Here is a 21,493-nt window from a genome sequence, read left to right on the forward strand (position 1 = left end):
GCGCGTGGCGGTCGGTTCTGGAGGGGGTTTTGGTGGCCCCTGTAGGAACAGGAAGCTGTAGGTATCCAGCGCAGCCAACTGGCTGCGGGCGTTCTGGCCACTATCTTCTTACGTATGGCGCTCTTTCCGTGCCAGAAGGCCATACGTGGTCCTCACGCCTTCCAGATTGATGTGCGCTCACGCTCTCACCTAGGACACCTAGGAATGCCGCAAACAATGGAGCCGTCTGGGCGCAGTGCAATATTTGATTGGCTGCGTGGTTGATTGCAGTAGAACCTGCAACCACTAGCTGTTGCTTGGTACTTTATTCATGCATGCCTAGTAAGTATTGCCCGCCCGCTTACACCCGTACCAGTACTTTGCTGGATGTATCGCAATCTTCGCACTCGCAGCGTTTCTGACGGCCGGAGGGCTACAGCGCTTGATAACGGGCAAACGAGCTCTCACACCCAACACCAGCTCCAGCTCGATCGCCCTATGCACCTCCGTGCCATCCGATGATTAGAGTATCGGGGCTGGAGGTTTGTCGCCACGAGTACGCGCCGCTGCGAGTAGGTGAAATCATAGTCACTGGCGAGTATTGCTGCAGGCAGCATTGCAGCAAGCTACTGTGTACGGAGTACAGTAAGCGAATGATGCAGGGTATAGGCGAGCCTATCTTGCCCATGCCGCGATACTTGTATCTTCCATACAGAATGTAGCATCTTACACGGCCAAACGATCAGTGGCGCACTCATATTTGTGCAAGTCGCCATTATAGGCTACCGACTAGTCCGACCACACAAGGATTGCCGTTACGACTCCTTCTCGTAAAATATGCACGCCGTCTTGCGCCCGTCCAGCGGCTGTTGGAGGGGGGTACCATTACGAGTATCTTACATACGAGCAGGCAGGCATTGGCGAATGGTGTGTGTGGCGCTGCGACTGCACCGTGTGCAGGAAGCATCCTGATACATGGACGTACGCACTGCAAGTCTCCGGCCGGTCACAAGCTCTGGTCTCGGCAGCTGGCATTTGCCCCTGCCTGTGCTACTCCGTACGAAGCATCCTCTGACCTCTGTCTCGTACAAAGTATACTAATAATATGGGTCGACACAAGCGGAGCTGGTCGGCAGAGAGCGCTGCGATTCGCTGAAAAAATTGAGCTGTCTTTTTTTGGCTTTTGACTCTTGCTCGTCTTTTTTTCCTGTCACTATTTTCTCTGTTCCGTTTCAGCCTAGTCGTGTTATGGAGGGGCTTTTGATTCGCATTTTTCGGCCCCTGCTGTTCCAAATCACTAGTCACGTGTATGTCAAACAAATACCACGCGTCCGCCACTAGACGCGCCTTTCTCCCTCCCACACACGGCGGGCGCAGAGCAGCCTTGCGGCTCTCTTTCGCATATGTGCGAGTACCTGTGTGTAGTATGTAGCCAGCTGTAGATGGTATGAGGATGGGCGATGCGACCGCCCATGTTTTTATGGTTTTGCCGTGCGAGCAGAAGGCTGGGGTGATCCACTGGACGGATGAGTCGTATGCACGAGGATGGCCCGTTTTCCATTACCTTTTTCCTTTTTACCCTTTTTACCGCCATTATTCTCTGATGGTCCCCCTCTCACTCTGGGTCCAAGACGAGGTTCTGTAGCTCTGGGTCCCGCGCCCAGTCGACGCCGCTGCCGACCACGACCGCGCTGGCCGTGCCCTTGATGAGCTTCCAGCGCTGACGGCTGGCCTTTAGTTCTTGCTGCAGCTGGGTGAGTTCGTCGTCATGTGTGTCGTTGTTCTTGTCGCCCCCCGCGCTATCGTCCTCGACGGCCTCGGCGAGCTGCCTATGCAGCTGCTCAGCGAGCGCCTGGTTCTGTCGTCGGACCCGGCAGCTCTCGGCAGCCACGGCAACATGCCTTTCTAGGACGGCTCGTCGTGCGCCGGCCTGTTGTGCGACGGCCTGCGACGCGTCATCGCGCTGCTCGACGGCCGGCAGCAGGTCGCGCTCGATGGGCGACGCGCGCGTGGCGCCGTGCACGGCCTTGAGCACGGGGTTGACGGACAAGACGCTGTCGATGACTTCATTGCGGAGGACATAGGCGGCACGGGCATCAAGCAGCCGGTCGCGGGCAGCCTCGAGGTTGTTATTGTCGTCGTCGTCGTCGTCGTCATTATGGTCATGGGGTGCATCTGCAGCAGAGCGGGTTAGCACGAACCGGTCCTTCGGCCGTGCCTCTCTTTGCCTCATCCCTCCTTCAGCCTCACCTTTCTGTGCCCCGAGCAGCGCAATCTGCAGCTGCAGCTCCCGTAGACGGTCGTAGAGCGCTAGCACGCGCTGCTCGTCTTCGGAGAGGACCAGTGCTGTGGTCGCGTCTGGCACGACGGCGTCCGCATCGCCCATGGGCGTGTCGCGCGGCTCATCCATCGCCATGTATCTTCTGCCGGCCGGGACTTGCTGTCGCGTGCTGGCATCACAAGACGCGAAGAAGCAGCGATCGACGAGGTGTGGCTGGGGTTTCACATGTGTGGCGTCGTCACGGCGCACTGCTTCGCTGCTTCCGCGAGACCCTACGACCCTACTGCCAATCATAGCTAGGCCGGGTCACGAGGCAGCCGTCACGCTAGCAACTAGGCGGATCGCCGTAGCCTCTCTTGTCCATCAGCTGCATCTTCTGGCAGTGATCATCTCAAATTCGACATCAGGGTGAAGCTGGGCAGCGACAACCAATAGCATCCGGGTGGAAGGCCCTATCCTCTCATTTTCTTCTTTTCGTTTGCTGCCGTATTTTTTTTGATTGTTCTGCCTGTGTTTGGCCCTTGCAATCTGCCCGATAAGACGATCCACCACCCGGAGTCTGAGAGCTCATTGATCGATTCCTCGCTCAATCACCGTGGAACTTTGGTGTCGCTAGCTACCTGCTGCTTCCTCTCTCGCGAACTCTCGACCAAAACGACTCCCGCCATCCGAGGGTCAAAAGGTCATGTCTAGCGATGGCCGACCAGGTGTTGATAGCCCATACGGGCCAACGCCTTCAGCTGGACTTTGCACAGCTCACCTCGTATGTTTGGCCTGTCCTTGTCTTTGCACTGCTGCGCATCATGGCTGCTCTGTCTAACCGTGCGGCAGACTTGATGAATTCAGGGCTTTTGTCACACGCGAGACGGCCATACCATCCGACTGCATCATCACGCTTACTCCTCAGGGAAAACCTCTCCGACTTGCCGCATTCCAGACAGAGGTAGGCATGCACGGGCTCCTCTAGAGTACTGCTTTGTCCTTTCCTTTTTAACGACTGCTAATTTGTCTGTGTTGCAGAAAGAACTCTACGTATACGATGCGCGTATGGCTCAACCCGATGCTGCTGGCGCAGCCGTGGCCAACCTCGAGCTGCCTTTACCGAAGAAATACACGGCGCCGATTCCGCCCAACGACCTCCGCGACCAACGATCGCTTGCAGCATGGCAGGAGCTGTTTCACACGCGGCAGAAGTGGGCGTCAGCAGTGGTTGACGACTGTGCAGTCAAGGCCGAAACGGCCCACGAGCGATACTCGGAGATGGACGCGATGATGCGCTGCTTGGACGCGGCGGTAGCCAACCTGGAGGCGGTAGTCAAAGGCGTGGAGACCAAGTATACGGACGTCAAGAAGTGGATCGGCAGCGCGCAAGCAGACTACGCCCATCTGGTGGACAAATGGGAGCAGTATCTGGATATAGCGCGGAATATTCCCATATCGGCGGCGATGCTGCAGTTCATGACAGGTCAGGACAGAACAGTGGCGCCAAAGGGCAAGAACTCGCGGCAACAGGCGCAGGTCCGGGCGACGCTTGAGGACCTGGTGGACGTGGAGACTGCACGCAAGGCCGGCAAGCTGGCGCCGGCGGCACTCCGACGGTTCATGGCCAAGGTTGCTGAGCTAGAGCGAACGGCTCCGCGTCTTCTTCAGGGTTGCGAGGACGTGCTGCGAGGCTTTGAGCAGACGGTGGACGGGTCAGCGATGTCGCACGAGGGCGAGGCGGCGCAGCTGCTGCAAGATATCCGGGCGGTGGCGTCGAAGATCGAGACGGACTACCAGACAACGCTGGAGTACACAGACGACTCGGCACGAGACATTCTGCAGGCGTCAAAGATTGCAGCAACACACACGGAGCGGCTTCTGCCAAGTCTGCGGAACCGGGCGGCCGAGATGGACGAGATGTTCCGATACGCGATGGAGTCGCGCAACCGGCTGGCAGCAGAGTCGGTGGATTTCATGCGGACAATCACGGAGCTGACACTGGTCAGCAGCACGGTCAAGAGCCAGATGGGAGCGCTGGGCGGAGAGGAGGACATGGCGCACTTTGACTACCTGCGGCTGGTGCAGCAGATTCCGTTTGTATACGCGTCGTTTGTCAGCGAGGCGATCAAGCGACGCGAGTGGCTGGACAAGGTCAGGACGGACTCATCGACGCTGGCCAACGAAATGTCAGTGTTCCGCGACGAGGAGGTGAAGCGGCGGCGGAAGTGGCAGAAGTCGGTGGGGAGCCTGGAATATGGGCCAACATCGACGCGGATGGGGACGGCAGCAACAGCAGCAGGCGACAACCAGGTGGTGGGCCTGGAGGTAAACCTGCTGGGCGAGGAGGCAGAGTGGCCAGCGGTGACGCGGCGGGAGCTGGAGGAGTACTTTTCGGTGCTGCAACGGCAGCAGGCGGAGACAGAGCTGATCGAAGATATTGGCAAGCTGATGGGGGAGCTGCGAGCGCCGACGAAGCAGCAGTCGAAGCGGATCAAGGCGTTTCGAAACGGCAGCGTGCACGAGGCAGCGTTGGGGCGCAGCGGGCTGATGATCCGGGGCGACGACGACGTGCTGCGCAGCCTGCAAGACGACAAGGCGCGGGTGGAGGGCAAGCTGCGGACGGCTGAGAGCCGGGTGCGGCGACTGGAGGACCTGTTGCACCGACAAAGCCAGGCGTCGCGGGCGAGCATGGGCAGCGGGGCGCTGTTCCAGCAGTCGGGCGAGCAGCGGGCGGAGTCGCGGGGCGGCGAGCACAACCGGCGGACGTCGGCAGAGGGTGGTGGCAGTAGCATGGCGTCGACAGCAGCAGCAGCAGCAGCGGCGGCGGCGGCGACAGAGCTGCGAGCGGCACAGCAGCGGATGCAGCAGCTCGAGGGCGAGCTAGCGGCGGAGAGAGAGCGAACGAGCTCGTTGTCGGGCGAACTAGCGGCGGAAAAGCAGCAGACCGACGCGCTCGAGGGCGATCTGGCGGTCGAGAGAGAGCAAAGGGGATCGCTGGAAGGCGAGCTGGCAGCCAAAAAGGAGCAAATTGACTGTTTGGAGCGAGAGCGCACAGCAGCCGAGAGCAAGACGGAGGAGGCCAACTCGACGAAGAAGGACCTGCTGAAGAACCTGGAGGGTCTCGAGCGGGGCTTTGCGCAGGAGCGGCGGTCGTTGGAGGAGGAGATCCGGCGGCTGCAGGGGCGAATCGAGGACGCAGAGGACGAGATGGAGCACGAGAGGGCAGCATTTGAGGAGCAGACGCGGGCGTTGCAGGGTGACGTGGCGCGGCTGGAGGGCGAGGCAGCAGAGCAGCAAGAGGAGGTCAGGACGCAGCGGGAGAGCAGCGAAGTGTTGGAGGGAGAGCTGCGGGTGGTGAAGGAGGAGGTGAAAGCAGCAAAAGAGCAGCAAGCAGTACAGGTGCAGCTGCTGCGAAAGCTCCACGAGCGGATGGATGGGACGAACTCGGAGGCGGACTCGACGAAGCTGGCAGAGGCAATGCACCACCGTCTAGACGAGATGCTCTCACAGCTGCAGACAGCGACAGAAGCACAGAAGAAGGCGGAAGCGCGAGCATCGACGCTGGCAGATGAGCTGACGGCGGAGATGAAAGCACGACAGTGCCAAGCCGGCAATGTGGACGAGGAGCTCCGAACGACACAGGAAGAGCTGCAGACGGCACAGACGACACAGACTCGGCTGAGCAGCCAGCTGGAAGGACGGACTCGACGAGCCAGAGAAGTGTCGCAGCGGCTGGGCACGCAGACGGAGCGACTGATACAGCTGCTGGAGCGGCTGGGGTTTATGGTCAGCCGGGAAGAGGGGAAGACGGTGATCCAGCGGGTGCCACGGGCCGAACGATCAGGGATGCTGGTGGACGGTTCTGGGCCCAGTAAGAGCACAGGGGCGCAGACGGACTGGACGGACGACGACGCGGACTCGGAGGCGCGGCGGTTCGACGAGTTCCTGGCGACGACAAGCAGCGTGGACACGGAGGCCTTTGCAGAAGCCGTGTACCGACGGGTCAAGGAGGTGGAACACATTGGGCGCAAGCTGCAGCGAGACGTGCGCAGTTACCGAGACAAGGCGCATGGGCTGCAGAAGGAGGCACACGACAAGATTGCGTTCAGGCAGTTCAAGGAGGGTGACCTGGCGCTGTTCCTGCCGACACGCAACCAGAGCAGCGGAGCGTGGGCAGCCTTCAACGTGGGTTTTCCGCACTACTTTCTACGAGAGCAGGAGGCGCACCGGCTGCAGAACCGGGAGTGGCTGGTGGCACGGATCCAACGTGTGCAGGAGAGGGTGGTGGATCTGTCGGGGGGGCGGAGTGGAAACGGGAGCCGAAGCGGAGCCGAAGGAGCGACGGAAGAAGACACGGATACGGAAAACGACAACCCGTTTGATCTCTCAGACGGACTGCGCTGGTACCTGATCGATGCGCAGGAGGACAAACCGGGAGCGCCGGCGACTCCGGGCCTGGGCAAGAGCACGGTGGCGGGCAACAACGTGGAAGCGACGGCAGCGATGGCAGAGGCGGTTGGTCTGACCGGAAGCGGTGGAAGCGGTGCACGGGGCCGAGTGCAAGGTCACGGACGAGGCAGTGGCAGTGGCAGTGGCGATATTGCAGGCATTTCGGGCATCAGTGGCAGCATCATTCGGTCGGCCGGCATCGAAGGCGTCAGCAAGACACTGTCGCGCAGTCTGGAGAGCCGACGGTCGAGCACGAGCTCACGACGGGGAGGTGGAGGACCAGGGCCGTCAGCATTGCGAGTGTTGACAGGAGGAGGTGGTGGAAATGCAATTGGAAGTGCTCCAGGAACGGCAACTTCAGAAGCCGAAACGGCTCGAAACGGCCAGCTATCTGAGGTACGCAGCATTGTGGACTCGCTGATGGGGCCCACGTGATGGGAGAGAGAGAAAGTGAGAGGAAGAGGCAGTTGAGAGAGAGATGAAACGAGGCAGCTGAGATTGAGCTAAGGAATCACAGTGTGGACAGAACTGACCAACTCAACTCAGCCAACTCAGTCAGGCCAACCACCTCTTCTTCACAAACTTCGGCGGGAGCAAAGCGCGGTCTCAGACACGCCATCGAAACGCAGCGTCGTCTGGGACGCCTTAAGGGCGATGGACTACAGCTATGGCGCAAAGGGAAAGTAGAGCACAAGAAGATGAGCATTGAGCGACGGATTCACGTGATTAGGATACGGCGATGTAGATTGGGAGATTTGGTTTGCAGGAAGGTGCAGGTGCAGGTTTCAATTTGAGCAGGTGCGAATTTTGGAAGGCGATGGCCATTTTGTAAATCTTGTTTTGAAGCCTCTGCAACGGCTAGTTATCGCCTACTGTATCGCCGTCTACTGGGCCACCACCTCGATGATCTTGCGCACCGGAGCAGTGGCGACGCCGCCGCCGCGCACGGCGATCTCGACCTCCCAGCGGCCGAGCGCCTTGACGCGATCGGCGGTAGCCTCGGCCTCCGAAGAGGAGGCGGCATCACCGAAAGCCTCGCCGTCGACGACAAAGCGGACATCACGGCCCTCGACGCGAAGGCGGCCGGTCTCGTCGCTGCTGCCGTCATCGACAGCGTGCAGGGCAGCGCGCAGGGCAGTGGCGACGTCGTCGGCCGAGACGGACCCGAAGATGGCGGTCGAGGCAGCCGTGATGGGTCGGCGTGCAAAGACGAGCGGTGGCAGGCGATCGAGCAGAGCGGCAGCACGGGCAGCATCGACGGTCGGCAGGAGAGCAGCGTGGGCTGTGGCGGCCGGAGCAGAAGAAGCGACGTCCTCGTCGGGCTTGCTGCCGGCAACGCCAAAGAAGGGGTCGCGCTCCGAGACGGCTTGGCCGGCCGTCGTGACATAGTCGGCTATGCCGCGGGGATACCAGAGGTTACGCATGCGGCCACGGTCGATCCGGAGGATCGTTTCTGTCAATGTCAGAAGGAGGGAGAATGATGGCGAGACAGATGAAGAAAATAGGACGCAAACACACACAAACACGCACCCTTTTGTCCAAACTGTTCCACGTCCTGCAGAAGCCGCACGACCACACCATTGTCACCACGTCGTCCCGTCTTCTTTCCGCGCGTCTGCACCGTTGTCGTCGTCGTCGAGGTCAGCGTCAGCAGACTGCTGCTGTTGTTGCTGCCAGAGGCCATGCCAAGGACAGCCGGCCGTGACAGCATCCGTCGTGCCAGACAGCGGAGACAGGCCGGGGAGCTTGCTGCGTGCAGGGCGGCCATTGTGACTGTTGGAGGGGGGATGATCGCACGAGAGCTTGTCGGCCGGACGTTGAAGCTTTTTCGGGTCCATTCGCGATTTCCACAAAAAATGAAGATTGGTCACGGTATGTATCATGTGACTTCTCACGGGACTTGAAGGATCTCCACGTGTTGACATCGCAATCGTATAAACATCAAGTGTAGCTCACCCGTAGATCTACGCATGTGCCGCACCCGTGTGTTGTCTAAACCGGCTTCTCCTCCTGCTACTCCCCCATAAAGCGTCCGCTGTGGCGAAACCGCCACAGGCTCGTCTTCACGTCGGCCCAGACCTCCTCGCAGAACTGCTCCTCTGCCGGGCTGCCCTGCTGTCGCACCAACGCCAGCGTCAGCGGTCCGCCATGCACGCTGGCCGCCGTGAGCTCCAGCAGCGGGCCCGTCGCCGGAGCCGTGAAGACGAAGAGGGATCGCGTGAGGTGCCAGCCGCCGCTGTTGTTGTCGTTGTTGTTGTCCATCGTCCCCACGTTGGACACCTCCCACGTGTCGTCGCGCAGCTGTCCGGCCTTTCCACGGAACCAGCCGTGCCAGTCACGCACCCACGCCAACAGCCCGAGCACGCTGTCGCGCGTCACGTCGGCCGTGCAGGCCCGCAGTCCGACGTCCACTTCGGCCACGGCCTCCCAGAGGGCCGCGTCGGGGTGGCTTCCGACGACCGGAGCGTCTTCCAGAACCTGCACTGCCCCTCGACTGAACACGTGTCGGTACGCTGACACATAGTTGCCCATGGTCCGCTTCATGTCTAGCTGCGGCTTGGGTTGGGTCACGTGACCCCGCAAGCTAATAGGCGTCGTGCCCGAAAAGGTCGTTGTCGCGCCAGCCAAGGGCATCTTCCGGCGAGCCGCTGTTGCCGCCACCAGCAGCAGCCCGTGCAACAGTGGCGTCAGCGTGGTGCCGTGCACGCGGCAGGCGGCCAGAAGGGCGGCCAGGTCAGGCGGCGCCACCGAGAGGAGGCACACGCGCGTGCGGCCCAGCACCAGACGGATCGGCTGGTCGCCCGTGTAGAGAACAGGCGCAGACGACGTCTCTCCTCTTCCTAGGACTGCTGCCACCGCCCGCTTCAACCAGGCCAGTCCCAGCTCGTTCCACAGCGTGCGCGCAAAGAAGCCCCACGAGACGGTAAAGCGGACGAGCTGCTCCTGTGGTGGCGCCAGCAAGGGAACGTTGTCGAATCGGAGGACGGCCGTGCTGTCGGTTTTGGTTGGTGTATTCGTTTCGCTGTCGATCTCGCCCATCGTCTCGCCCTCGTTCAGCGCTTCCACCAGAAACCGGTGAAACACCTGGCCGCTCTTTCCGTCGGCCAAGGCATGATGTGCGGCAAAGGCGAGGTCGATGTGTTGCGGCCGGTCGTCAGGATCACGGTTGAAGCCCAGCAGCCGCCATGGCGGATGTGTTTCCAAGTCGGGCCACGACCGTCCACACTCGTCCTCTAGCTGGCGTTCGAGCTCTTTCTCCTCGGCTTCTCCTCCCCCTCGCCACTCCACATGCTCTCGCACGTCCACCGAGGCCACCGCTACAAACTGCGGCTGCCGTGTCTCCTCGCCCGCGATCCCCGTCCGCAGCGCTCCCAGCTGACCAATCACGACCGCCACGGCCGCCTCCACGCGCGCCCGCACCTGCTCCTTCGTCCGTGGCTGGCCGTCGACACTCGTCGGCACCGCATACCGACACACCGTGATGACACCCTTGTGCAGGCCTAGACTGTGACGCGACGAGAAGAACTGCTCGCTGCGATGATTAGCACGATGATTGACCGAGAGACAACGCACGACTCACAATGTGCCCAGTGGTCGCACCGCTGTCGGGAGAGTGGCCATTGCGTGCCCAGAGACGTGCGGCTTGGCAAGGCGAGCACGAATTACAAATACATTGTACACTCTGTACAATGTACCATGGGCTATGTCACGTGCCAGTCTTTGCCCGTTGGTAGCTCAGAGCTCCAGCTCTAGTATGACAGCACGCCAACTCCACGTCACAATCCAAACAGCTAGATAGGTCTTTGACCGAAACGCGCGGTTCCCATCGACGATTAACGCGCGGCTGCCCTCCCGATCAACATCCTGGACGTCGCCTCGTTTGTGCTACTTGCACACCACCACCACCACCACCACCAGCGCACTCAACAGGCTTCACCGCCGGTCAGTAGGCTGTCAATAGCCTATAACCACTGATTTGGCAGCAGCGGCCCGCTCGCCAACTTGGCTGTGGGCCTGGCGCTATTGCTCCTGTGGACCCGACTCGTGGCCCGAGCGCCAGCGTGTAATTGACCCTCGCACGTCGCGACCTCCTCCAGCGCCCTTTTCCCGTCAGCTCCTGCCGCTCTGAGCTGCACGAAAATTTAATTAACGGGCACGTCAACAATCCGTCGATCGTCCGCTGCAACGCTCCTTTGCTCGATTCTCCCCCGTTTCCCTTCATTTTCGTCTTTTTTGCCCTGCTTTCCATTTTCTTTTCCATCCCTGCTTTTCTCTCGCCTGCTCGCCATCTCGCCTATCATCTTCGCCCACGCGCCGCGCCGCGCCTGACCTCCTTTTGTCTCTGCCCGACTTACCCACGCCAGCTGGCCATTTAGCCAGCCATCTTCCCTTCGGCTCGACCGAACAGCCATGTGTCTGCGCTCGCTCTGAACACCGCGTTGACTGCGCAACAGCAGACCGCTGCCTGCCTGCCAAACATCAAAACACCACCACACAGACAAGAATAAGACGAGGAGAACACAAAGAGGTCAGCCAACCGCTGCAATCTGAGAATCCAGAGCCTAAATCCCGAAATCGCCGATTTCACAGCATCACGGCTCAACCTCAGCATCTCGGCACCTCGGCATGGATTCTCGCCAAGATCCTGTCCGGCGCGTCGTGTCGCCCGCCTTCACGAGCCGCCTGCCGGCCAAGAAGAACAGCTATCACTCGCTCCGCACCGCCGCCTCTGAGCAACAGCCTCCGCCAACTCGTACCACCCGTCAGATGACTGCTTCGCCCGGCGTCATGGCTGACATCTCCGACTTCACCTTTGCCGCGCCTGCTCTGCCAAACGGCTTCTCCCGCCGCTTCTCCACCACCCACTCCGCCGAACATCACACTAGCGTCGAAGACCAGCTGTCAAATAACACCACCCCGGGCCAAGGCCTGACAGCACGTGGCCATGTTGCTGCTCCTCTTGCAGCCTCCAGCTCGACCGGCCGCACTCGCATCCCACGGCCTTCACTGTCGCCGACCCCTGGCCAGCAACCCCAGCCACCCCCGCAGAACCCGACCCGCAACGCGTCTGTGCTGCCTACTCCACGTCGCCCTATGAGCGTCACCGATGCCTATAGGATGGCCGAGGACGAAGACGCCATCAGTGCCGCTGCACAGGGCTCGCCCAGCCCGGCACCTCGTCCCTGGCGCTCCGGCAACAACGCTGCCAACAACTCCAGTGCCACCAAACATAAGAGCAAGCCTAGCACGCCTCTAGCTGTGACCGCTGCCGCTGTTGCCATTGCAAGCGCCGGAGCCGGCTCCATCAGCGCCAGCGAGAGCCGCATGGAGCGCATCCTCGCCCAGTCACCGCTCAGCTTCGGTGGCAGAAGAACGGCTCGGAGACTCGGCGAGCATCAGCCGCAGGCACTGCAAAAACGTGACGATAAGAACGGTTCTCGCACCAGCCCTGTGCCTCCCGGTCCCCAGTCTGCCGACATGATGCGTATCCGTTACGAAGAGGACCAGGTGCGCATGGAGGTTGCCAAGAGCGAGCGCAACGGTCTGTTCTCGCCAAAGGCCCGCGTCATTCCCAAGCCTGCCGCCATTCCCAGGCCTATCCCGACTCCCAAGTCTTCGACAAGCAGCCGAGACCGGAGTCGCCGCAGCAGCATCGCCAGTCCGACTCCGCCGTCGCCATCGCCGTCGCCGAACGGAGGAGTGCCACCAGCATCGGCAGCACCAACCCCCCCCAGCTCGAGCGGGAGGCAGTGGGGTGTTCGCAGCCGCCAGGGCAGCTTTCTCAAACGCATGCTCTCTGGGTCAGGAAGAGGCTCGTCCGAAGCACTGCATAGCCAGCCGGCATCCATCGCCGCCAGTCTGCCGCCCGAGCAACCGCTGCCGCGCGTGCTGCCGCCGTCGGAGCCGACAGTCATTCCGGCAAGCCCCTCACCAACCAAGAATCATGCCTGGGACGCCGACGTGGACATGGACTTCACGGCCCGCGATTTGATGGTGTCAGATAGCCCTCCTGTCCGGGTCAGAACGGCAGAACAGCCCGCCACCAGCGGCTCCCAGCTCAACGAAGGAGCAGCACACCCAGAAGCAGAGCGGCCACAAACGTCGCCGTCGGTAATGTCGCCCAACCTGAAGCTGGATAAGATCCGACAACTGGAAGTGGAGGTCGACCGGAAGTTCCCTGTTGGAGCAGCCCAGACGGCTGACCACCACCAGCACCAGCAGTACACCAGCCGCGAGGTGCCCTTTTCTGTGGCACCGCCTGAGGTGTCGCCCGAAGTGTCGCCTAATCTCGACGCTGATTCCTTCAAGGGGCCGCTGTCGACCATGTCCGAGGACTCGTCTGAAGAGTCAGACGAGCACTCCCACAACAGCAGCGCCGTTTCGGAACGCACCAACAAAAAGATCGACGAGATCCGGGCGCGCGAGATCGAGACCCTGTCTAAGAGAGCTCTCGCCACGGCGCGGTTGGACGAGATCCGGGAGCGCAACGCAGGATACCGGGCGCCGTCACGGGAGAGCATGGGACAGAGGGCCAGCCAGGAGCAGCTTCGGACCGTCGAAGAGGTTGCCGCCGAAACTGGAGTCGTTGCCGAAGGGTACGGAAGGCCAGAAGGTGCCGGCAACTTTCTGGATGTCGAGGGCAAGCGCGTTGCCAAGACGACTGGCTCAGTCCTCCGAGCAAAATCACAGGACCGCAGCCAGGCCGGTGGCGAGGATGGAAAAAGGGTGGAGGTCGACGGGCTTCGGAAGCTGTCGCCGTTATCTTCGCAGTCGGTGCAGTCGGTGCACTCGCGAAACGAGTCGCAGGAGCTGCTGCGCTCGCTGGCGCGCGTGACGACGCTGACAAGCCCAACGGGCTCGGGGCCGGGCAAAGAGCACTCTAAGGAACTGCAACCGGCGCTTAAGAACACCAGAAGGTTGCGGGAGATTAAGAGCGTCAGCAGCCTGCGCGGTGATGGAGGACTTGAGACGGACACGCTGCGGCCGTCGGTGGGCTTTGCGGGAATGCGGCGAATGTCGTCGGGCGACACTGTAGCAAAGCGGTCTAGTGTGGCAATCTCGGAGGGCGACGCGCTCGACCGGATCGAAGCGGAGATGAGACTGTTTGCGCCAGGAGAAAACCACTCGGAGAAAGGGTCGATCCGGGCGCCGTCGCCATTGGATGAGCAAGCAACGGCGGCCATCGCGGCGATTGTCAACGGTGGCGCTAAGAGCAACGGAGACAAGGTGCTAGCTGATGACGCGACACCGCGGGCGCGCAAGATCATCGATCCGCTAATGCAGCCGACGCCACGGGTCACTGGCGCTTATGTGGAGACCCCGATGACGACGAGGACAGAGAGGGTGCAAGAGACGGTCGAGGAGGCAGAAAAGCAGCAGCCAGTTGGCTACATGGCCTCTCTCTTTCGCAAGAGGGCCAGCAGCACTGTCAGCAGCAAGAACGGAAGTGTGGTGACCAGCAGCGTCAGTGCGAGCGAGCTGCGACAACGGTCACGGTCGCTGCCCCGGGCAGAACGACGGCCGGTGATCAACTCGGCCAAGCCGCCCAGCGCGCACGACGATCTGCTGGAGATCAAGCAGGCGCAGCAGGCGGACGACCCGACGCTGGACAACTTTGACGAGCTGCTGAGACGGCACGCATCGCAGCGAGGTCCGGAGGCTGAGGAGGGGGACCGCAACACGGTGACGCCGGAGCGGCTGCGGTGGATGACGAGCTCGGTGACGGCCAGTCTGTTGGACCTCCAGCGGGCGCGGAGCGGTATCGAGGGGCTGTCGGACCGGGTGTTGCAGGAGAAGATGATAACGGAGGTGGGGGGGAGGGAGAATGGGACGGCAAAGGAGGAGGTAGAAGAGGAAGAGGAGGAGGAGGAGATGGTGGAAAAGGTTGAAAACGAGGAGAAGGAGAAGGAGAAGGAAGAGGAGGAGGCCGAGATGGTGAAGAAGATGGAGAAAGAGGCGGAAGAGGCGAAAGAGGCGGATAAAGAAGCAATTGTGCCAACGATACAGCACAGACGGCAGAGTGTGGGCTCGAAGCTGGAAAAAGCGGTGGTGCAGTCAGACGCGAGCGAGAAGAAAGAGGTTGTGGGCTCGGGTGTGGAGGTGAAGATTGAAGCGCCGGACTCGAGGGTGGAGGTGAAGAAAGAGGTTTTGCGCCCGGAAGTGGAGGAGGTGAAGAAAGAAGTGGCCCCGCAAGCAACGGTGCTGAAAACGACAGACGGGGCAACGTACGTGCGGATCTCGTTGCCGCGGCTATTTCGACAGGGGCAGTTGACGCTTGTGGGGATGCTGGTTGCAATGGTGGCGGTGTGGCTGGCGATGGAGGGTACGGTGTGTGCGCTGTACTGCCGGCCTGAGGTGTGTGCAGGCAGTGCGAAGATGTGCGAGTGGTCGCCCGACGACCCGTCGTTTGGAGCGGCGTTGCCGGTGAAGCTGGACCAGTGGCTGGCGGGTGGACGGGGACGAACGTTGGCATCGTGGACAGGCGAAGAGCTGGGCGACTGGGCAGCCGATGTGTGGGACACGATCACGGGCACGGACATCCGGCTGGTCGATCCGACGTACTTTTCGTTTGACGAGAAGCGTCGTCATCGGCGACGGCTGCAGAAGCACGGGCTCGTGGCGCCTTGGACGGCGCCTGAAGAAGCCCGAGCGAGGCTAGAGGAATGGAGACAAGCCCGAGAGGCGCGCGAGCGGGCGCGTGAGGAGGGCCGCGACCTGGACGACGACGAGGCCGTCGAGGTGGAGAGCATGCCAGATGATGAGCACGCGGGGTGGTGGTGATGGGGGATAGAGGTGGTAGCTGTGGACGGAAAGAAGATGGAGAGATGGAAAGGAGGCGAAATTGGGAGCATTTTGGAGGGATTGGGAAGAGAAATTTGGATGGGGATGGGGATGGGGATGGGGATGGGGAATCAGAGAGGAAGGAGCGTATACAGCCAAATTGGCCATTGTGCGGGTAGTAGTTGCAGACTTCTAGGAAGGAGCGTCGCCGGTTCCGAGGAAGGAGCATATGAGCCTATGATAATCATTATTAGAAGCAGCAAGACGCGTCTTGTTTTATTTGAGTTTCAATTATCTGAGTTTGTCACGATTGTGTTTCTCCGCTTAGTCCTCTGCTTTGCTGGCGCTCAGATAGTGTGTGTGCTCCTCCGGCGCAACCTCCGCGGCCAGTGTCTGCCAGTGGGTGGTGACGAACGCGACGGCCTGATCGACGGTCCAGGCCGCGAGGCCGGTCATTCCCTCGAGGGCGTCGTTTGTGGTCATGTCTGGCACTGTGTCCGGATCCGGGCCTTCGTCCAGCCGTCGCCGTATGGCCGCACACGCCGCCGACCGGTAACGCCCGGGCAGTGAGGCCGGCACGGCAGCCTTGGCAGCAGCCCAGACGTCGACGGCACGGCGCTCAGCCAGCCAGGCTGTCCGTGTGTGGTGGTAGCGGCAGCCGGCATCGGCGAAGCGCGCAAACGCGGCATCGCGGACGGAGGCGCGAGTGGGCGTGGGGGACGACGTCTCGACGGCCTCGACGGCCAAGCGGCGACGGTATGCCGGGACAAAGTCGGTGGCCCACTGGCGGAAGACGGGACGGTATCGCAGTCGACGACGGTCGTTGGCCTTGCTGCGACCGGGAAGAGACGTGTGCGTGTCGTCGGTGCCGATGGTGTTGTCATCGGGTGGCAGCACGAAGAAGCGCGACCGGACGGCGTATGCAAACATCGAGTCGGCATCGGCAAAGGGACGCTCCCACAGCGAGAGAGGACCGTCTGGATCGGAACCTCTGGTGCTTTTGGTCCTTTGGGTTCTTTGGGTTTCTTCCGTTTCGCTGCTGCTTTCGCCTCCTTCGCTTCCTTTCTCCTCACCACCTCCTCCCAACACGGGCAGCCCGAGAAAGTGCAAGACCTCGGCCGGATCGCTGCTGAGAAACACCCGCGCCCGCCGCCGATTCGCCTGCTCGATCTCGGGCACGCGCAACCACAGCGCCGTCTCGTCGATCGTCAGTCCCAGCGGCCGCAGCACCGTGCCCAACACGTTCCAGAAGTCGCCGTGTGCGTGCTTGAAGAGCGCCCACTGCAGCGCCGCCAGCGACGGCAGCACCGCGAGGTCGACCTGCACGTGGCGAATAGCGGCTTCGTCCTCTTCTCTCTCCGGCCACGGCAAGGCCACCGTCGCCTTGCTCGGCACATGAATGGCACGCTCTGCGCCCAGCCGTCGGACGGCCTCCCGCAGCCGGCCCTCGTCACCCTCGCTGTCCGGCTCGCGCCCTACCGCCACCAAAACATCCACGTCGCCATAGTCCGTCTTGCCCGGCCCCTCGATCGGCGTCGCCACCGCCACAAACACCTCGCGCAGCACTCGATGGCAGCGCTCGCGCACCGCCTCGTAGACCGCCGGAGACATTCGCGGTGTATTCAGCGGATCGGGCCCGCTGGAAAATGCTGCGCCACCCATGGTCCTGAACGAAATCTGAAGGAGATGCAACGTGTGTGGGGGGACGTATTGTTGGTTGACAAGCCTGCGAAGGCACTCAGATGTCGAACTATCTCCAAATGAAATGTAACTGTAATTGATGGCAGGAGCCAACAGGCTGCAACCTTCCCTCTGGTGAACGAACCAGTCCTGTATAGCTGCAGGCAGTCGAGTCGGGCCGGGGGGCACTCGCGTAGAAGGCTGTTTGGTAGTTCTCAGCCTTGTTCCTTACAAAGAGTCAGCAGCACAGCCTCGTGATTGTGAAAGCCCGACTATCATTACCGCGAACAAAGATCGATTGAACAGGCTTGAAACTCTATGAATATGCTACAGATTAATCCAATAAATATGCTCCCGACTCCAAAATGAGATACAAATGCTCTGCTAAATCCCAATCAACTTCCCAATCTGCTGTGCTCACTATCAGATCACAATTTACGCTTTTATGCCGCCTGAATCGAGATGGCCGCTAATGGTGCTTCAACTGACGAAACCACATTGTCATCCTTGTCTTTTGCCGCCACAAATCTGGTGTTCTTGACTGCCGCAAAGCTCACATCGACTGCCGAGAAGCGGTCCTTGACAGATATATAGCTGTCTCCAGCCGTCGTCAGGCTGCCGCCATCTACCGAAGGACTCTCTCCAACTTCGGTCGCATTGTCCTCCTCGTTTGGCGAAATGCTGTTGCTTCGTTCATTGAGGGGAGGGCGAGTCGCAGTTAACGGCCGCAACAGCTGCGCAACGCCATGGTGCTCCTTCTTGGCTGCCACCGACAGTGGGGTGTCGCCCTCTTTGTCCGTCACATTGGCGTCCGCTTTGCCTGTCTCGAGGAGCCTCCGCACAACTGCCTCGCTGCCGGCCTTGGCTGCCCAGAAGAGCGCTGTGCGGCCCTCGCAGTCTTTGCAGTCGACATCAATCTCCTTGTGCAGCAAAAGCACACTCACAACCGTACCCTGTCCCTCTCTAGCAGCCCATGAAAGCGGTGTTGCTCCCTCGTCGTCCTTCGTGTTGATGTCGGCCTTGCCCACGTTGACGAGTGTCCATACCACTGTCGAGTGTCCATATTCTGCCGTCCATGACAGTGCGGTGCGACCATATATGTCCTTGTGGTCGACATCAGGATTACCCATTCTGAGAAGCAGCCGCACAACGGGGTCGTGGCCGTTCCTAGCAGACCACACCAACGGCGTCCAGCCGTTTCGATCCTCGATTTTTGTGTCCACATCTCCAGTGTCCAGAAGTAGCTTTACAACTTCCACATTTCCATGTTCTGCGGCCGCCTTGAGTGGGGTGTCGCCGTCATGATCCTTCGAGTCGACAACAGCTCCAGCATCGAGCAGAGCTTGTGCGATGACCTTGCTACCATTTATGGCTGCTAGTGCTAGCGGTGTACATCCAATGCTGTCCTCTAAGTGGATATTTGTCGCCTCCATCCCGAGAAGAAGCTTAGCAATGGATACATAACCCTCGCTCGCTGCCCACGACAGTGGTGTGTAGTCGTCTCGGCCTTGCCTGTTGACGTCGACCTCACCCGTATTTAGCAGAAGCCGTATCGCATTTTCCTGTCCGGTTTGGGCAGCCACAAGCAGCGGCGAGTCCCCTCCAGAGTCCCCAAGGTCGATATCAAAACCAACGGCGAGCGCTTTCTGTACAAGTGCTCGCAATAGTCCTGGCAAGCGACTATATATTGCCACGTGCATCAAGCTAGAGTTGTGTGGCAGGCGGTCTCTCGGGTGTGCGTTCAAAAGCAAACGTATTCGCATCCAGTCCTCAAGCATAGTGTCCGAGGGCCAGGAGAAATATTCCAGAATGTCGGCCTGTTCGCTTTCTTCCGTCTCCCTGGCATGAAATTCCCACAGTGTTGCGGCGTATTGTACCAGGGGGAAAGCTCGGACTAGTTGGTCACGCTCACCAAAGAAGAGCATGTTCGATTCGTCGAACTCTTCCATCCCTAAATACCGCAGGCAGGACCTAGATATATGATAGTGGGCTGCTGAGACCACGTTGATTATGGCCTTTTCAGAACCCGAGGTGTCGACGATGCCTGTGTTCGATGTCGTTTTATCGCCCGTCATAGCTCGCAAGCCGACCTTTGAAAAAAAATCCTTGATTGACTGGTGAATGAATTGTACGATCTCCACAACCTTTTCATCTTCGACAGACAGCACTGTCTCCACGAGACCACATCCTAAACGCTTCAGCTTTCTCTTCAAAGTTTCGTTGTTAGGCGCATAGTCTGTGTCAGACTCGCACTGCTCCAGGGAAGGATGTGGACATTGCGCGCTCACGACTAGGGCCCAACGCATTTCATCCAAGGTCAGTGGCCTAGCGCTGAAGCATACCCACTGCATCAGCCGTAGCGAGATTGCTCTTTTTTCCTTGTCCACGGTGTCTATAAGATTGAGGTATAGATCATCGAGATGTGGCGGTGTGCTTTCGATCTGCTTTTCGATGTCGCCATCCCCGTCCATCTCACCCGGTATGATTTTATCCAGAACAAGACGACACCACAGAAAGACGCCATTGGCTCTTTGTATAATGAGCTCGGGTGATATACGGGAGCTTGATAGCCGATCGTGCACATACGTCGAGATATCTTGGCCATTTTCGTGCTCAACGCATATCTGAAATCCACCATCTAGGCTGAGGATGGGGTAATGACGACAAGTGAAGCAGACATGGCACGGAAAGCTAGAATTTGAAGTATCGGCGGCAGACATGCGCTTCAGTAGTAGCTTGAACCACTCCACGGCATCGCAAGCATTTTGCCTGCCACCTTCGTCGAGGGCGTCAACAAATAGTTGTACTGGCCGGACTTTTAGAACACAGAGTAGTGCGTGTAGCAAAGAATCTTGGAGCTCTTTTAGCTGCCAGTGCCACTCTTTCCCCGGCTTGCCTCTGCTCTGGCAACGGTCTTGATATGTCTCGACAAGTTCTTGCAAGGAATCGGGAGCCTCTTTGAGCAGCTGGTACAGCATAGTGCGAAAGAGGCCGATCAGCGTCTTTTGTAATTCGATACCACGTCCGTGGAAGAAAAAGTACAGCAAAATAGGAGGGGGATGGTCGTCGATGTCGGTATGATTGTGTTGGGATAGAGAGTCAGAAATGAACTTGCTGAGGGCGAAACGGAGCAACGTGGACTTGCCAGATCCCGGTTTACCCTTAATCCAGAGCAAGCCACTGCTGCTTGCAGCCCAGTCCTTGTACACAGAGTGTCGGAACAGCCAATCACATGTGCCATCTCTGGCTGTGTCCATTCCTCCAAATCGTTCGTCCATCTTTTCAAATGCGAGCGACATGGAGCAGTCCTTTGTTGGTAGCGGTGCGGGAGACGGATTGCTGTCCGATTTCTGTTGCAGCTGCGAGAATCCGTGATTCTGGCTTTTGAGCTGGACGATGGGAATCCAGTCCTTTACTTCTTTGTCGGCTTCGTCAATCGCCGTTTTTTTCTGGGAGATGGTGCGGTCTTCGATTTTCCCGAATGCATGTCCGATTCGTCCTGGCAGTAGATTCGTTATTAGTGCAAAATATAGAACGTAGAGATAGATATCTTACCAGCTGCACATCGATTCAAGAAAGCATCTAGTGCTACTAAATACAACAATATGGCCTTGTAAACATTTCTTATGCGATTGTCAAACTCGTATCCGGCGTGTGGTCCACGGAGCTCGGTCTCATATGTTGCGTATCGTGTTAGGAGAGACGTTGTAAATTCGGAACTCGAAAGGACAAACTGGCGCGCCGTTTCCGCATTGGTGGCCACTTGCAAGCCGACAGACACAACAGACCATCCGACAGCTGCGTAACCAGACTTATCTAGCTCGGCGGCAGTGTCTCCTATTTTTTTCACAACAATCGCCGCTTTGGTGATCTTGTCCAGAAGCTGAAAGAAAGGCGTATGAGTTCATGCACACCTCATGATGCTTCATATAAATGCAAAAAAAAAGAAAACCCAGTCTCACCGGACGCCAGGCTGTCATCCTGTTTTCATCTTTTATTTCTTTTGTCTTTGAGATCACACGGTCGATATCTGCCAAGGTTGGGTTTAGCCCCTGGCCGTCTTTGGCGACACATTTTGATTTCAATAGAGCCTCTAATTTTGCTTGCTCTTTGGGGGTTAACTGGCTGGCTGCATCTCTCCAGAGACTGGGCGGCAATAGTGTGTCCGAGGCCTGCTCAGGATCCTCTGTATCTGACGTGTGCGGTCGTGGACGAGGCGTCTCTGGGGCACAGCTGCCGGATGTTGTCGATGAGGCACCGTGCTTTATCTTTTTAAATAGCTTCCTATAGAGCCCCATGACTACCTCTTAGTCTTCTCTAGTGAGCTTTGAAGTTTGCATC

General features: G+C 59.5%; 7 protein-coding genes across 7 annotated transcripts; 2 read left to right on the forward strand and 5 right to left on the reverse strand.

The window, feature by feature from the left end:
* Nucleotides 1-1,594: 1,594 nt before the first annotated feature.
* Nucleotides 1,595-2,554, reverse strand: CMQ_4307 (uncharacterized protein; the record flags this gene model as incomplete). The annotated part of the gene is made up of 2 exons (XM_014312463.1): nt 1,595-2,154; nt 2,230-2,554. The coding sequence occupies 2 exons, from the start codon at nt 2,552-2,554 to the stop codon at nt 1,595-1,597; spliced, it is 885 nt and encodes a 294-aa protein (XP_014167938.1).
* Nucleotides 2,555-2,955: 401 nt separating this feature from the next.
* Nucleotides 2,956-7,126, forward strand: CMQ_4892 (taz1-interacting factor 1; the record flags this gene model as incomplete). Its single annotated transcript, XM_014313048.1, has 3 exons — nt 2,956-3,023; nt 3,092-3,203; nt 3,281-7,126. 3 exons carry the CDS (start codon nt 2,956-2,958, stop codon nt 7,124-7,126), a joined length of 4,026 nt encoding a protein of 1,341 aa, XP_014168523.1.
* Nucleotides 7,127-7,575: 449 nt separating this feature from the next.
* CMQ_4912 (uncharacterized protein) lies at nt 7,576-8,459 on the reverse strand (the record flags this gene model as incomplete). Its single annotated transcript, XM_014313068.1, has 2 exons — nt 7,576-8,144; nt 8,222-8,459. 2 exons carry the CDS (start codon nt 8,457-8,459, stop codon nt 7,576-7,578), a joined length of 807 nt encoding a protein of 268 aa, XP_014168543.1.
* A 245-nt stretch (nt 8,460-8,704) lies between these two features.
* CMQ_4354 (uncharacterized protein) lies at nt 8,705-10,312 on the reverse strand (the record flags this gene model as incomplete). Its single annotated transcript, XM_014312510.1, has 2 exons — nt 8,705-10,196; nt 10,272-10,312. 2 exons carry the CDS (start codon nt 10,310-10,312, stop codon nt 8,705-8,707), a joined length of 1,533 nt encoding a protein of 510 aa, XP_014167985.1.
* Nucleotides 10,313-11,317: 1,005 nt separating this feature from the next.
* On the forward strand, nt 11,318-15,472 carry CMQ_4848 (uncharacterized protein; the record flags this gene model as incomplete). The annotated part of the gene is made up of 2 exons (XM_014313004.1): nt 11,318-14,500; nt 14,699-15,472. 2 exons carry the CDS (start codon nt 11,318-11,320, stop codon nt 15,470-15,472), a joined length of 3,957 nt encoding a protein of 1,318 aa, XP_014168479.1.
* A 324-nt stretch (nt 15,473-15,796) lies between these two features.
* On the reverse strand, nt 15,797-17,134 carry CMQ_4262 (uncharacterized protein; the record flags this gene model as incomplete). The annotated part of the gene is made up of 1 exon (XM_014312418.1): nt 15,797-17,134. The coding sequence occupies one exon, from the start codon at nt 17,132-17,134 to the stop codon at nt 15,797-15,799; it is 1,338 nt and encodes a 445-aa protein (XP_014167893.1).
* Nucleotides 17,135-17,595: 461 nt separating this feature from the next.
* Nucleotides 17,596-20,830, reverse strand: CMQ_4490 (nacht and ankyrin domain containing protein; the record flags this gene model as incomplete). Its single annotated transcript, XM_014312646.1, has 2 exons — nt 17,596-20,651; nt 20,794-20,830. 2 exons carry the CDS (start codon nt 20,828-20,830, stop codon nt 17,596-17,598), a joined length of 3,093 nt encoding a protein of 1,030 aa, XP_014168121.1.
* Nucleotides 20,831-21,493: the final 663 nt, after the last annotated feature.

This window comes from Grosmannia clavigera, assembly GCF_000143105.1.
Source record: "Grosmannia clavigera kw1407 unplaced genomic scaffold GCSC_97, whole genome shotgun sequence".
Lineage (NCBI taxonomy): Eukaryota > Fungi > Ascomycota > Sordariomycetes > Ophiostomatales > Ophiostomataceae > Leptographium > Leptographium clavigerum.